We start from the raw sequence: 16,137 nt of genomic DNA on the forward strand, positions 1-16,137 counted from the left end.
CTTACACTTTTTCACACACACACACACACACACACAGTAATATTCAAACAAAACCACACAAACAGTGTTTCCAAAATCCTGACCTACACACCTGTACCTACACCACACTAAAACCCTGATCTTGCTCCCACTTTCACGTCTGATCTATCACCTACTAACTTGAGATGCTCTGGCTACTCCTAACCTTATGGTAGCATTGTGTGCAGCTTGGTTTGTCTAGCTAGCTAAACTTTTTTAATAACCTTAAATGGTTTTAAAAGCTCCGTTAGCATGAAATGACATCTAGTTATCTATCTGTTATTAAATCTACTCAAATTTTGATAATTATAAAAGGAAACGGTAGAAACCCTCAGGGTGCCTGTGTACCTTCATATTAACGAGTTCATATCCATAAGTTCACATTCACACTTATTAACAAGAGTTCATCACACGCTAGCAGCTGCCAACTGTGGTTCCAAAAGCAAGAGAAAGCTAGGATAGTTAAAAAGCTATGATAGGTTGAAGCCCCTCTGGATGCCTGTGCAGGTTCATATTAACACAAGTTCAGATACATTTCATATTAAAATGAGTTAATATTAGACACACTAGCAACTATCATCTGTTGAGATGGTTCCCTAAGCTAGATATAGCTAGAGTAGTTCACCTTGCATACCTCTTGTGGAGGTTTGCGCTAACAGGGTTACCAAAAAGCTCTTTGCATTCACACAGTCTTCAAACTGAGAACACAGTTGATGAAATGTTTTGTGTAAGGTACTTGCACTTTCTATAGTTTAATACATTACCACCGACTCATTAGCTCTTGTGTGCGGAGTGCTTTCTTTTACCATATGTCTTACCCAAAACTCCACACAGAACCACTATGAATATATGTGTTTTACCCAGACCTCTTTCAGAAACTCTATGCATTGAGTCTTTTGAAGAACTCCATTGAAGTGCCCATAATTGCATTCAGACAGTCTTCAGTGCACGAGCCAGAAGGAGGCACCACTACCACTTGGTGGGGCAAATGCTCACCTTCCGTTTCTGAAATCTGTGTATCTCTTCATAAGACTAACAGATTCAAGTTTCTGCCGTGCAAAAATATTCTCAAGCGATTTGTTTTCATAGGTTTCAGAAAAATAAAGTAAACATTCTCTCCCCCCCCGCCAAGTGGTAGTGACGACCCTATTTTGGGGCCCTTGGCTTGTACACGACTTCACCAAACCTCTATGCGTCCACACAGACTTACCCAGAGCCTCCAGCTCATGCACGGTCTCCTTCCAGACGGGCTCGATGTGGATGCAGGTGAAGCACCACTCGGACGTGATCTTAATCAGGTAGGGCCTCTTGAAGCTGTCGGGCACGACATCGTTGTTGTACTGAGCGAATTGGAGCATGTACTTGCTGTCGGCGAAGTCGCGGCCGGAGCGAGAGAAATGGAAGAAGGACTCGTCGAAGTAGAAGCTGTTCTGGTAGCCATGGAAACCCTGAGCTGGCTGGCTGTGGTGCTGCTGGTTCTCGTCCATCTGACCGAAGCGGTCGAAGTTGGACCTTCGCTCTTCATTGGACAGGATCTGTGGGAGAGTGGAGACAAGACACCATCTTAGCTATGGCAATCCCACAATGCAATGCAGCTCAAGGTGAGGTATCACTCTTTCAAAACCACCCTACCTCATAGGACTTTGATATCTTGATAAACATATCCTCTGCGCCAGCATCTTTGTTCTTGTCAGGGTGCCTTAAAAAAAGAACAGGAAAAACAGGTAAGCCATGTCAGTATCCATGGCTACGCATTCCGCAATACATTTGATTCAAGCTACAAAAAAAACACAAGTGTGTGACATCACAACCCCACACGGAACTGTATGGTTCAAATGCAGAGGTGGAATTCAGAGTGTGTCACTTTCATTCATTCATTCATTCAACTTGTGCTTGACATTAGCTCACCATTCCTTAAGAAGACACTACTGAAGAACACACTCCACACACTACTGAAAAACACACTCCACACACTACTGAAAAACACACTCTCACCATTCCTTCGCCAGCTGCTTGTAGGCTTTTTTAATCTCAGGATGGCTGGCTTTCCTGCCAACACCCAGGACTCTGTAAGGATCGAACTCCGGCGCGGCCAACGTCGACTCGGACAGCAGTACCACCACGGTCAACCACACGGCCAGACACATGCACAGCCTCCAGTGCCTCCCCATCTTCTGCATAGCTGACTGAGTTAGCTGAGAACGTGGGGGATAGTTACACGTTAAAAGATGTCCATTACCTCTGACACTTTCACTATATTAATAAGAAGAATCTAATACAGAAACCCAATATCATTAATGCACTTGTTGTTGTCCAATAGCTATGGTATCTGATCACAGAAAAATAAATACATGAATTGAAAAGCAAAATGCCTCTTTCCCTTGTTCTTAAAAAGTAAGCATGTGGAACATTACCCATTGTCTCATTTCATGCATCACATTGGCAAGATTAATGTATTTATTTTTTGTCAAAAAAGGCGTAACGACCGCCACACCTAAACGTGTCAGTGAATGAAACACAACGCGTCATCTGCTCCACGGTGACAGGTGGTCTAGCATTCTGTTCATAATACCTCTGTCCCGCAATCACTACAAGATATTTCCATTCGGTCTCAATTTAATGAGCACAAACCCTATAAAAAAATAAACTTATGCACGCCTGCCCTGGACAGTTATGGTTTAATGCCAACATCAGCTAAATTAACATTCGATAGCCTGCACACTTTCGTGGTACTGTCTGGGCCGGCTTTCTTTTTCCGGTTGAATTGGATGAGGTAACAGACACATCGATTTCAGAGCTATGACGTTTCAATTGTATATTAAATAACCCTTTACAAAATATATCAATCTGTCATCTAAAAATGTAGAAAGCTACAACAACTGGCTGCGCTGTCTCCTGTGCATAACTGAGTGCTTTTTTTGCTAAGCTAAGCTAGTAGTATTTTTTGGCTACCTAGGTGATGCTGTCCAAATGTCAGCTTATGATCCAAGATTGGGCTAGTTCAGAATCAGACCAGATATTTCCAAACGTCATTTCCTTTTTAGATTATATATTAAGCAATGGTGGAATAACACAACATTGTTACAAGACGCAGCCAAAGAATCAACTTGCTACCATGCTATGAAGCCTTTTACTATTCAGCTAACGTTAGTTAGCTTTCTAGCCAACCTTGCTTGCTAGTATTATAAATTAGCCTGCAATGTTTAAGAACACTTTCAACGCAGTGAATGTCGGACATGCACATATTAACTGCTGGAGAAATATTTGGTGACAATACCTTCAACAGAACATTGGCATCATCAACATTTTTCCAAAGCCATTTTATCTCCCTGCAAACGTCCCTGTGTCAATATTTTCTGGCAGTGACACCAAGCTAACAGCCGGTGACAAGCAGCAACTTCGCTGTGCTCATCTTCCTCCACCGCCTACCTCTGTGCGTCCTCCATCCCGCTTTCATAATAAAAGTTCAGAAACACAGAATACGATGGGAAAGTTGTTTTTAATCATGCACTGATATGAACATCTATTGCATCAGATACATTTCAAGAGTTTTATATTTTTCCTTTTCAAACTTTTAACCTGCAACAGGAGATAGTAGGTTGGTTGGGTTGGCAAAGGGTGTTGCTTCTCTCTTTTAAAGTCCATGCAGGGTTCTTTTGTAGCCTACTCTGTGACATACAGAGGACAGTCACTTGAGTCATTTTGCACACATATGAATCTATAATATTACTAATAGATTATCCTCCTTTAAAGCCAGAATCATAAGCAAAGTGGATGGTACAGATTCCATGGCGTGTCAATTTATGGGTGTTGTCAGTCAAGGATGCTTCCTTTGTATTTCCCCCCAGAAACTAGTTGTTAAAACATTATTCTACTATAGCCTAATGCAAGGGTGGGCAATTCATTTCCCCAAGGTGCCACATGAGAAAGTGGGACTGTTGTGGAGGGCCGGACCAATAGGCTGAACTCAATTAAGCATGAAAAATGAGCATGTCTTTGCAGTATTTAGGGCGTACCCAGATGACCAATACACATGACACAAACACACATGAGAGCAAGCTTGCAATGCAATAGTATAAATATACAAATTCATAGTAATATGAATTTTGATCTTTTAACGTGTGATTCCTAATTTAACATTGACCTCTGCGGGCCGGTCAGGGACAGCCAAGGGGCCGCAAATGGCCCTGGGGCCGCTCTTTGCCCAGGTCTGCATAGTGTGTGTGTGTGTGTGTGTGACCAGGCTCTAGTTTGTGTGTATGTGTGTGACCAGGCTCTAGTGTGTGTGTGTGTGTATGACCAGGCTCTAGTGTGTGTGTGTGTGTGTGTGTGTGCAGGGGCGGCCCTAGCACATTTGGCACTCTAGGCGAGCTTCACTCCTACGTGTTGTCTATCTGCTCATTATACACTGTTTCTCCAAAATCAGTTTGATCTCTGAAATACTGGGTTCATTAGTGTTTTCATGATAACATATTGTAGCCACCCTTAATGTGTATTGTACATCATAAGTACACTTCCCTGCACCTTGCGGGGTTGCAGTATAATTTATGTCACCTGTCTTTACAACGGTAAGGAGGTATATCGCTGAGTTCTGTGATCCGGCCCGTCTAGTCTTGCACGCCGCTGGGGTTAAGCCTCTTCAAGGATACACACACATTCGCACCAAATGCCTCCCTATGCTAGCATGATTTAACAACACCAATGAAGAACATAGCCCTCCGTGTCGAGTTTTGGCTCATTTTACCCTAATGTTAGATTTATTTTTTATGACAAAATATTGGTTGGAGATAGAGAAGGGGCGCCAACTTATGCGTCCGGGGAAAAAAGAAAATTATAATTGTGTTTTTTCTTTTTCTTTTTTCGGGCGCATTATTTGGCGCTCCCCCTCTAAATGGCGCTCTAGGCGGCCGCCTAACCCGCCTGTAGGAAAGGCCGCCCCTGTGTGTGTGTGTGTGTGTGTGTGTGAGATCAGGGTCTAGTCTGGCCTAATGTAAGGAGGCATGGATGGAATGAAGTGATTGACAGGCAACTTGACCTACCATTGTTTTATAATTTCTTGTTACTGTTACATTTAAAGGTTTTGACTGGAAAATTTCTCCCAATTTTTCCAGGAAGTCTAATGTTTAACTAATGAGTTATTTTCTTGCACTGCACTACAGGAACATTAAGCAGCAGTAGCGACCATGCATGGGTAACATTAGTAGAGATCAGATGCGCTCATATTAATATTTGAGCCTTTATGTCAGATACAAAATATAATGTAATGTTCCAGAGATATGATAGGTTTAGGTCTGGACTTGCTGCACACAATCTATGGTCTTCTTATAATGATGATGATGTTTCCAAATCAAAGCATGTATTTTACACCTCTTTTTTCTGTTCCAGGCCTTTGTAATGTATTCATTCACATTCCAGTGTCCCCTAAATTGCCAAGAAATGCATAATTAATCACTGTGTGATGTAGAGATGAGGCCCCTCTAATGTTTCAATCCTCCTGCATTCAGGGTTTTTACTGTCCAGCAATAAACGGCAGAGAGCCATAGACAAGTCATTGTTGATGTATGTGGACAAGACACAAGCCTCAGACAGGGATCTAATCAAGTGCAGTGCACTGGTGATGATATGATACGATGAATCATACAATGGCTGGATCATGCAATGAGTTAGAATTTCTGGATGCACTTGCAATATCCAGTTCAAAAGCACTGCCCTTTAAGAATGCAAGTAAACGCCCTTTGGGCGATTGTACAGCTTAAGAAGACATCAGAAGTCAAAAGCAGAAATTCTATTTAGTCCACTGGCCTTAAAGCTATGGAGTCATTTTCAAGCATATGTAGCATTTCTGACAACATATATGAAAGTGTTTTTACCACATATATTTATTCAGTAAAACAATACCTTGTATAAAGATGGGCATACCAACATTTCACTACAGTTAACCAGCAAAAATACTGTTGCGGCAAGAATGGGATCTCACTACACCTTTTCTTTCAATCAGAAGACCAGAGACTCGATGTAGAAATATGGAGGTTTTATTGTAATCAATAAGCTACAATAAGGAGATGGTCCATGGATTAGCTCGATCTCATTGTATGAACGTTCTGCATGCCATTTTAAGTCCTGTATATTGTGGGGTGTGTTCTATCTGGCTGTTTGCCAAAACCAATCCGAATGAACTATTCCCTCTTCTCTAACTCCCTTGAGACCCCATGTGTGTGTGTGTCGTGTTTGGATCCCCAAGACTCCCTGAGATCCTCTGAGACCCCTCCTCACTGGGGGTTTCTTGGAATGTGCCTGTGTCGTGACTGTAGTGCTGGCTTTAACATCAGTGAATCATGTCTATGGCTAAATTACTGCTTCCCGCCTAGTCTGCCTCTCCTAAAGTGAGACTTTCATACTGATGAGTTAATCCATGTTCATCTAAACATAAAATATATCCCACAATACAAATAATCTTTATTTACAAATTCAAGCAATCAACACCGTTGCTCAATAAAAAAAGTAAAGGTCCTGGTATTAACCAATCATTAATTAATATTCCAGTACTACTAATATTACTAAAAACAGATTGTTTCTCCATTCTGGTCAGGTGATTAGTCTAAACTAATCATTAATAAGTGAAAGACTTAGCTAATCGCAAATCGTAACTGGCGTGAGTAAATAGTCCCGGAAGGAAAGAAAGTGGTGGGTGTTTCTGGAGGTCTACCCTTCCACCCATTGCCATTGTACCAATAAGAAAGTAGCAAAGTCATCAGCAGAGAGGGAGGTGACTGATGGTGGAGGTGGAGGGTTGAGTAGCAAAGTCATCAGCAGAGAGGGAGGTGACTGATGGTGGAGGTGGAGGGTTGAGTAGCAAAGTCGTCAGCAGAGAGGGAGGTGACTGATGGTGGAGGTGGAGGGTTGAGTAGCAAAGTCGTCAGCAGAGAGGGAGGTGACTGATGGTGGAGGTGGAGGGTTGAGTAGCAAAGTCATCAGCAGGGAGGGAGGTGACTGATGGTGGAGGTGGAGGGTTGAGGAGATTCTTAACTGAAGAATGCTTATTACAGAGGCCACTCATGGCTGTTCAGGGGAGTAGCCACGTGGTGGCCAGGGGGGGCCACGGCCACCATTGGTCAGAGAATGGCCACCCTGCCCCCCCCCCCCCAAAACCTAAAAAAAAATATACAAAAAACCCTCCTGAACAGAAAACGGTATAAAGCTGAAATAAATGCATACAAATTTTTTCAAGTCGTCTTATATTGTCATTTGTCACTTAACGCTACAAGCCCCATATTGAATGCATGAGTGTGAGTTGAAAAATAGTCGTTTTTTGACAATCAAGTGCCACCCCAAATAAAAGACTGGCCAGAGCTGGCCCCCCCAGAAATAATGTCCTGGCTACGCCCCTGTGGCTGTGTCCTGTCCATCGCCAGTGTTGGGATTGCCATGCGGTGTGAGAGGAGACGAGTGGCCTGCTGATGTCTCTGTAGTTCCAGAGGGGGCATCCGGGTCCGGGTCAGAGGGGGCATCCGGGTCCGGGTCAGAGGGGGGCATCTGGGTCAGACACTGATAAGGAAAAATACATACGTTAAATAAAGACATGATTCACACTATGAACAAAAATGCACATTAAGGAAGGCGAGTTTATTTTTCATATTATAAATATGTCAAGTAAGTTGTGACAAATGTACTCACGTTCTGCCAACTCTTTCAAGTCTAAAGATAGAGAATGTTTACATTAACACACGAAAGCATCATCAATGACAGAAAGCAGACACAGAGCATTTTACATCATTGTGGAAATTGCATAAATTATGACATAAAGGCAACTCACTTTTCTTAATTCTGGCAATCGCTACTCCAATAATAACAATGTGTGTAGCCTTCTCAACAATGTTTACAACAATGTTTCCTATGGGAAATAACAAAGTATAACACATCAGTCTGTTCATGCTATGATTGTATTTTTTTTTTTTTTACGTAAATGCCTCTAGACCTTCAATAATGCTACAGTAATTATGTATTCATCATCTATTTGTTTGTGGTACGTTTATGTCCCTGTTGACAGTCTGGAAAAATTAAAAGTACAAAATGAACAGTTATATTGGGAAACACTGTTTAGTTATCATGCTCCTCAGACAAAGATCATTCACAAATTGGATACATTGTGACATAAAGGCAACTCACCTGTCGTCATCAACATAACCATGGCAATCACAATTGCAATAATAATTGCAATCTCCGATGCTGTTGGAGAAAACATTTGTCAAATATAACTTTATATAACTAAGTCAGTCTTACACGGGTTTAAGAAAATTCCCCCTTCCCCTTTTAAGTACCATACTGTTACATATCGTGAATACTGCTTAAGGTGCAGTATTTTACTTTTGAAAAATGTAAATGCCTCTAGACCTAGATCTCTAGATTTGACAAAATTGTGGAAATTACATAAATTATGACAGAAAGGCAACTTACTTTTCTTCAAAACAATGGCACTCACTAAGATTGCAAGAGCTGCAATCATAAATAGAATATTACTGGAACTAGCGTTAAATATCCAAACGGCTTGAAGAGTATTTCCTGTAGGAAAGAAAAACCTCAAATATAAACCAAATATGAAACATCAATCTTGCACAGGGCTAAAATAATTACTCTGTTTAAGTAATGAATACAGTTAAAGCAGCCTGTTCCTGTCAGAAGTTTTAATTTAGTATTTTTAATGTGAATGCCTCTAGACCTACAAAAATGCTACAATCATTATGTATTTATCATCTATTTATTTCACCTTGTGACCTCTGTTCATTCTATGACTGTACTGTATATAAACATAATACTATAGTAATAGAGTAGGCTCACTCTTAGAAAAAAAGGTGCTATATAGAACCAAAAATGGTTCTATTGCACGCTTCATATATGGCACCCCTCAATGGTTCCATATAGAACCCTTTTGAAGGGTTCATCAAAGGAACCCTTAAGGGTTCTTAAAAGCCTAAACAAAATGGTTCTTTATCGAACCGAAAAGGTTCTTTGAATAAATTAACTGTTTTCAGTCAATTTAAACAATAAATTAATTATTAGGTTAATCGATTAATATTATAGGAAATTATATTTTAAAGTATAGCTTAATTGGTGTGCTCTATCAGCAACTCTGACTTTCATTCACTCTAACTTTTAGCACAATGAAAATTATGAAAAAAGACAAAGGTTTTAAAAGGTAACAATGTATTTATTGTACCAGAGGCTATAAGAAAAAGGGAGATAAAAACAGAGCTATTTAATCATGATAATGACAAGAATGGTTTTGAAATGTTAAAACTTTTTTTATATAAATATCAGCACCCTCTCACTAGCTGATGAGTTACAGTATGTGTGGTCATTTAACAATCTTACCGTCTTCCTCAGTCAGGGTGATGAGGGTTTGTCCACCCCGGTGTTCCACCTCACAGGTGTACTGACTTCTCTTTCTCTCCTCAGGTGAAACTGTGATCTCAGCTCTCTTCTGGAAGGTTCCATCCCCATTGGGCAGCGTCTCTCCCATCTTCACACCCTCCTGGATGTGCCATTCATCTCTCCTCCAGGATACCTTCACTCCATCTGGATAGAACCCTGTGGCGTGGCACACCACTGTAGAAGATGACGCCTTCTGGAACAAGAACACTTCAGGGGATACTAAAGGAAGACGGGGAGGGGATTAAGATTAAAAGAAAATAATTTAAAGACATAGCAGACATGAACAATGGGAGCAGTAATGCATTGTCAAGTACAAAGAGAAGAGAAACAGAGAGGGCTCATGATTTAACTTTCAGCAAGTCAAGTAATGTTTTGTTTTAACTTTCAGCATGTCAAGTAATGTCTTCTTTAACTCTCAGCATGTCAAGTAATGTTTTGTTTTAACTTTCAGCATGTCAAGTAATGTCTTCTTTAACTCTCAGCATGTCAAGTAATGTTTTGTTTTAACTTTCAGCATGTCAAGTGAAGGACTTGCAAAATCAGAATTAAGGATCAGAGTTAATAATAATTAACAATAATCAATAATCCAATGAATCTTAGATTCATTTGTACTTGTTGCTTTTAATTTGACTAAGGGTTAAATGTAAGAGTTATTGGTTGAATAAACGGTTAGATGAGATTTCCCCTGCACACATGTTGTGGAGTTTCCCGTCTACACATGTAGCAGACTGATCAATATGTCAATGTTATGTTTGTGTTTTGTCAATGTTATGTTTGTATATATATATATATATATATATATATGTATATGTGTATATATATGTTAATGCCTTTTTTAAAGTTGTTTAGCCATTAACACTCTGGCAGGGGGACTGCCAATGGAAACTAGCCTTTTGGCTACAATTGGGTGCATTTACATTTTAATGTTTATTAATGTACACTGTCCCTCTTCAACAAATAAACAAACTGAACTGAAAACTGAAATATTCATGGAGTGCTGGGGCTATCGGGTGACACCCCTTATGCTTTGTTTTCAGAAGCTGACTAGATGAGACATAGGTGAATCTTTTGAGTGAAACCTCTGACTATCTCCCTTGATGCGCACCTATGCAAGAAGAAAGCCTGTCTCTTGACTCTTGTCTTGTTTTAACTTTCAGCATGTCAAGAAATGTCTTTATTAACTTTCAGCATGTCTTCTTTAAACTCTGCATGTCAAGAAATGTCTACGGCCACCCAAATAAACAATCTCAATTGGTCCCAAAGTATGTCAGCAAGCAACACATGGCAAGACCTTTAAACATCTGTGATGGTGCCGTACCTTTCCATCCGTGAGAACGGTTCCCGTACAGAACATACTTCTTCAGCCAATCAAGGCAAACATGGTTGAAGTACTGTTTCCTGGCATTCAAAATGGACTTGAGGCGGTTCCATTTCAGACTGGTCACGGCTGTTTCCCGTCTCAAAGGTTCCCATCTCATGTTGGTCAGATCCAGTGAGATGAAGTCCTCTCCATCATAACCATACTGCTCATAGCCACTGGTGACGTCACTCTCATCATCCCACTCACAGCCATTCTTTGCCTGTAGAACATGCTGTCCTGATAGACAAAAGTGCATTTAGGGTAATGTTTAGTAACATGAATCCATGTCTGTTAAAGTTACATAAAATAATACATAAAACTGTAGGGGTCATAGACAAGCATGGTGAGCCTTTTTCTTTTCTAGTTTTGGTAACTGATGTGTCTGATAGATTACATCCTACTTGTAGAAATAAGTCTACTGGCTGAGGTCCATGATGTGTTGTTTTTTATTTTCTATTCACTACCACCACTGAGGATTTGATGAAGGCTTTGGCAGACCATTAAACTGGTATTCTGAAACAAAAGAAACAGATACTAAGTGTCATCTATAGTCCAGACAGTCTCACCCAGACATGATCAGTAAACTCACCCTCAGTCTGATTAAAGCGTCTTTTTAAAATCTGAATGACTTTCTTAAACACCTCCTCAGCCCCCCTGCCCAGCTTGGTCTCTGAGTCCCAGTACTCCTGATCCAGATGCTGCTTCATCCATGGCTGCCTAGGAACACATTTTTGTGTGTAGCTGTTATACTGACTGATGACCAGATCATCAACCACTCCAACTGCTACAAACTCTGGGAAGCTTGAGATTCCTGATGTGGCCGTGTAGAAGTACTGCAGGGAATGGGTCACTGAAAGGAACAGATCACAGAGAGACGACATTAAATTATGGGGAAATCTGCAAAATGAAGAAATGCTGTGGAGTGAGAAGTTTTATTTCTATCCTGATGCAAATGGTTGATTCAATGATAGCTTAAGGTCATAGGCTACCCCCTATCGTTTCTTCCTTATCCAAAATAGTTTACCCAGCCAAAATATATTCCCCCAGCTCTGTCATTTTCTCCCCAGCTACAATGGTCCTAATACGCCATCATATTAAGATAATTCAGTAAATACAGCACAGTGAAATAGCCTGGGCTATGTGACATGACAGCTAAACTGGATCACTTGTTGTTTTTGGAAACTTGACGAGTCCTAAAAGTTTCTGGTGCGTGTTTTATTGCTAGTCACCAGCTGAACTAACCTGTTACCAACCTGTAAGTGAACGTAACTAGTAATGGTCTCAACTTCAGTGTGGAACAGTGTTTTTTCTACTAGAAAAGGAGGGGCATTTTATGTTTTGGAACAGCCTACATGCTAATTTTGACTGTAACGTTAGTAAATCACACAAACATTGCAGTGATCTCTCTGCACGGATTCTGTACCATCTAGGAATCACTGTTCACCTGTATTGGAGGGTCATGGAGATGCTTGTACAGACGGACCTTCGACTCGTGTCTCCAACTCGTTCGTTTTGCATATATGCACCAGCCGCGTGACAGGGTGTAGAAATTGGCAGGTGCACAACCGGCCGACAGGACACCAAAGTGCACCGCGCGCCGCCGCCGCGCGCAAGGACAGGAACAACAGGTTTCAATCCATGTGAAATGAGTCTCCAGACATAAATGACTTCACTGCCTTGCCTGCTCCAACCGGTTATGGGCGCCAAAATAAAAAGCAAGAGCTAACCCAGCCTCGCACACGCAACGCAAGGAGGGTCTCCATGTGTCATGTCTATTTGAGAAACTGTTTCGTTTTTTAAGCTGCGTTATTAACTTTAGATGAGGGGATGTACAAATGCAATGGAGTGGAGCAATTGAAATCATCAGAATGTCTTCAAGTTAAAGGGCAGTGAAAATATGATTGTTTTAAAAAAAGGGGTAAAGTGAGACAGGCCAGAGAAATCAACGGGGTAAAGTGATCCACTTACTTTTTCCACTTTAAAACTCCCATAACAACACATGTTGTAACAGTAAGAATCCTGCCAGCTAGATTGACAACTACACATTCCAAAACTTATATCGACTAGTAACAGAATCAAGGGGATTGGTCAATTAAGCATTTTTTTTTTTTTTTTTAAATACTTGAAAGTTACTCCGAACAAAATCATATACAACATAATATAATTCAAAATGTTTTTGTTAAAATTCAAATGACAGTTAGAATAGAACACAGTCATAGGACCATAATCAGAACCAGCTAGAACAGCCTGGGACTCAGAACACAGGACTAGACCCAGCTGGATTAGAACATCAGCCTCGTACTCATTTTGTAAGGGATAATGTATAGAACGCTGGTCATTATCGTGAAAATAAGCCCCGACAGGGCGAACAGCACCCCGACGCGAATGTTACAGTCATCTAAAGTGGATGGACCAGTGGAGTGCAGCTCAGGATTTGGCCGGTCTGACACCTTAGATGGTGCAAACACTTCCTCAGGGAAAATAGCTTGGTTATATGGGAGAATCCCAATGGACTTGAATCCAGAAGAGATATTCCTGTCACTGCTGACAAGAAGGCCTCATTCACAAGTCCTGCAATCTGGTAGATGGGGAGTGTTTTTTTAACAGTGTCTCTCTTTACCCCACAGCATTTGTCTCACTTTACCCCGCAGACACTTTTTTTTAGAAAAAACAACATCTCTAAGCAATTCAGGCTAATCTTCACCAACATCAATCACATGGTTTTATATGTTGGAAGTTCATCAACATGTATGATATAAGTTTTTCAACCTGAATCAATTTGCTTTGACACAACAGTTGATTAAGTTCACATCAAGAAAATTTACTTTTACATGCAAAAAACACATTTTTGTGCAAAAACATACTTTCCACAGCACCAGAACCAACCTCTCCTTCATGGCAAGGGGGGAATGGGAATGGCTTGAAAACATAATTGAAAACATAAATGTGTTCCTTAGCCTAGATACAGGGGGTGCCTCACATTACCCAGTGTCTCACATTACCCCGCTCTCCCCTAAGCAAATACTCCAGAATAACAAAACTAAACTAAAACTGTCTTCACTTCCAGTGGCGGTTTTAGGCACGGGCGACCCGGGCAGCCGCCCGGGGCGGCACTTTTCCATGACACGTGAGGGGCGGCACGAGCACTTAAAAAAATAGTAATAATAATCTAGGCCGCGAAGCGCTTTTCTATTTCTATACATCATATCACTGCGTGAGGAATTGGCAAATTGGCGCCCCCTGCAGCTGCAGGCGCACCTGCTCGGTGCAGCGCAATCCTGGGTGAAAGGGGGAAAGAGAGAGGGGGCGGCGGGCAGTTCAGCTCTGGGTCTCCCAATAAACATTATAATTACCCTATACTTTTTGTTTTTCTGAATTGTGTGAAATGGCTTATAAAAATAGGAACGATTATGTGGTCACCAAGGGTTAATTGGTGGAAGGAGACCACTAACTGCATCAATGTATCCAACTGGTGAAGGTAATAGTGAGCAGAGTATAGAGATAGATACTTTATTCATCCCGAGGGAAATGTAATACATCTTTAACAGAGTAGTCTATTACATTATCGATAAAGCTATTGAAGGATGCTCGAGTCGAGTGGACAAGGTAAAAATGTGTTTTATTTTATCAAGTGTAGCTTAACCAATATTCCTATTACTGTAAGGCAACCAGCTAATGTTGAGCACCAACTGAATTGTTTGCTAGCTAGCGTTAGCTAGCTGATTTGACCATAGGGTATGAACATGTTCATTCATCTGACACTAGGCTAAAGTGTTAGCGAAATCCCGCTAGCCACAACTAACATAATGTAACAGCATACAGAGTACTAGTATAATCTTAATAATTAGCAGGTCGATAGCTAGCTGGTTAGACCACAGATTTCCTTTTGACACCACTAGACTAGCAAGCGTTAGCGAAATCCCATTAGCCACTATTAGCAAACTCAACTAACTATAATGCATGTTGAGTGCTTGCACAACATAACTTGCAAAGAGCTGGTGTTAGCTAACATTAATGCACATGATGTGTGCATTGATTATCTAAAGTGTGTTATTTAAATGCTCTATTGAAAGAGTTGTGCAATTGAAAAGCATACAGAGTACTAGTATAATCTTAATAATTAACAGGTCGATAGCTAGCTGGTTAGACCATAGATTACCTTTTGACACCACTAGACTAGCAAGCGTTGCACTAGCACAACATAACTTGCAGATAGCTGGTTAGCTAACATTAATGTTAATTATGTGTGCAATAATTCTCTTAAGTGTGTTATTCAAATGTTCTATTGAAGGATTTGTGCAATTGATACATTTCATTTTTTCTTTCACTTATATTGTTATACTGTAATTTTTTCGGGGGGGGGGGGGGGGGGGCGCTCGGAGGGGATATCGCCCGGGGCGTAATTCCATGCAGAACCGCCACTGTTCACTTCATGTGAAATTAGTCTATTTTCAAGAGAAAAAGTTGAAAACTTAAAGTGGAAGTTAAGGTTAAATGTAAGTTGAGATAAATCTGAAACCATCTGGTTCAATTTAGCTTGTTTTTAATATCGAGATACTAACAAAAAGCAAAAAGTTATGTTACATTTTTAACTTGATTTACGTTCTCACGATTGATAGCGTTAACAATAATATAGAAAGTAAGCAGGTCCCCTTAGATTGCTTTCTATTTAGGTAAAACGTTTAACCTTTTTTCCGCATTAAATGGAATTATACAGAACAAAAAAACTCACCTGCACATGAGAAGGGTAGGAAGACAAGAATCAAAACAGCCTGCATTGCCCTCTTTTAACCAGGCCCATGGGTAGAAAAGCTGTTCAGCCTAACGTCAATCCTACTTTTGGGATTTTACTCTCTCTGTTTCAATAACCTTTTGTATTGTGAATGTCCACCTCGTCTACCGAACATACGGAAACTATATTTTCATTTCCTGAAATACACACCTGGAACTCCACAGGTGTAGACGCCGAGAGCGGCGCATAATGTTTCAAATGGGGTGGTAGACAGAAGTGATGGCATGCCCTACCCCAAAGCGATCAAGAAGTCATTGTTCAATCAATTGTTAATCTTCAGAGAAAAGAACAAGTGAAAATATAACTAAAAAACCTAAAAACACGTTCACATGTATTAGATTTTCGGGAAAACATACCGCATTCACAAACTCTCAGCCTTGGTCGGTTATGCCCCCTCGCGGAAAGTTTGAGTTCCTGTTGAAGGTGACGTGATCTGAGCTTAAATGCAATGCAAGTAAATGAAATGGTATATACCACTATCAACAGAGATGAGGTTTCCCGGGGGGAAAAGATTCTTTAAAGTTTTCTTCACAGTTTG

General features: G+C 40.7%; 2 protein-coding genes across 3 annotated transcripts in view; both read right to left on the reverse strand.

Annotated features, from left to right (window-relative positions):
• Window positions 1–3,399, reverse strand: part of dnajc16l (DnaJ (Hsp40) homolog, subfamily C, member 16 like) — a 14,697-nt gene extending 11,298 nt beyond the window's left edge. For both annotated transcript variants that reach the window (XM_080846002.1, XM_080846001.1), the window contains exons 1-4: window positions 3,296–3,399; window positions 2,014–2,213; window positions 1,651–1,717; window positions 1,229–1,553 (exon numbers count right to left, since the gene is read on the reverse strand). In XM_080846002.1, the coding sequence (XP_080702128.1) occupies window positions 1,229–1,553; window positions 1,651–1,717; window positions 2,014–2,198 (577 nt within the window). In that variant the 5' untranslated portion in view covers window positions 2,199–2,213; window positions 3,296–3,399. The remainder of the gene's footprint in view (window positions 1–1,228; window positions 1,554–1,650; window positions 1,718–2,013; window positions 2,214–3,295) is intronic.
• A 3,996-nt stretch (window positions 3,400–7,395) lies between these two features.
• Window positions 7,396–11,688, reverse strand: LOC308371727 (major histocompatibility complex class I-related gene protein-like; the record flags this gene model as incomplete). Its single annotated transcript, XM_080846714.1, has 5 exons — window positions 7,396–7,563; window positions 7,899–7,909; window positions 9,388–9,666; window positions 10,766–11,044; window positions 11,397–11,688. 5 exons carry the CDS (start codon window positions 11,686–11,688, stop codon window positions 7,396–7,398), a joined length of 1,029 nt encoding a protein of 342 aa, XP_080702840.1.
• Window positions 11,689–16,137: the final 4,449 nt, after the last annotated feature.

Source organism: Sprattus sprattus, assembly GCF_963457725.1.
Source record: "Sprattus sprattus genome assembly, chromosome: 10".
Taxonomy (NCBI): Eukaryota; Metazoa; Chordata; class Actinopteri; order Clupeiformes; family Clupeidae; genus Sprattus; species Sprattus sprattus.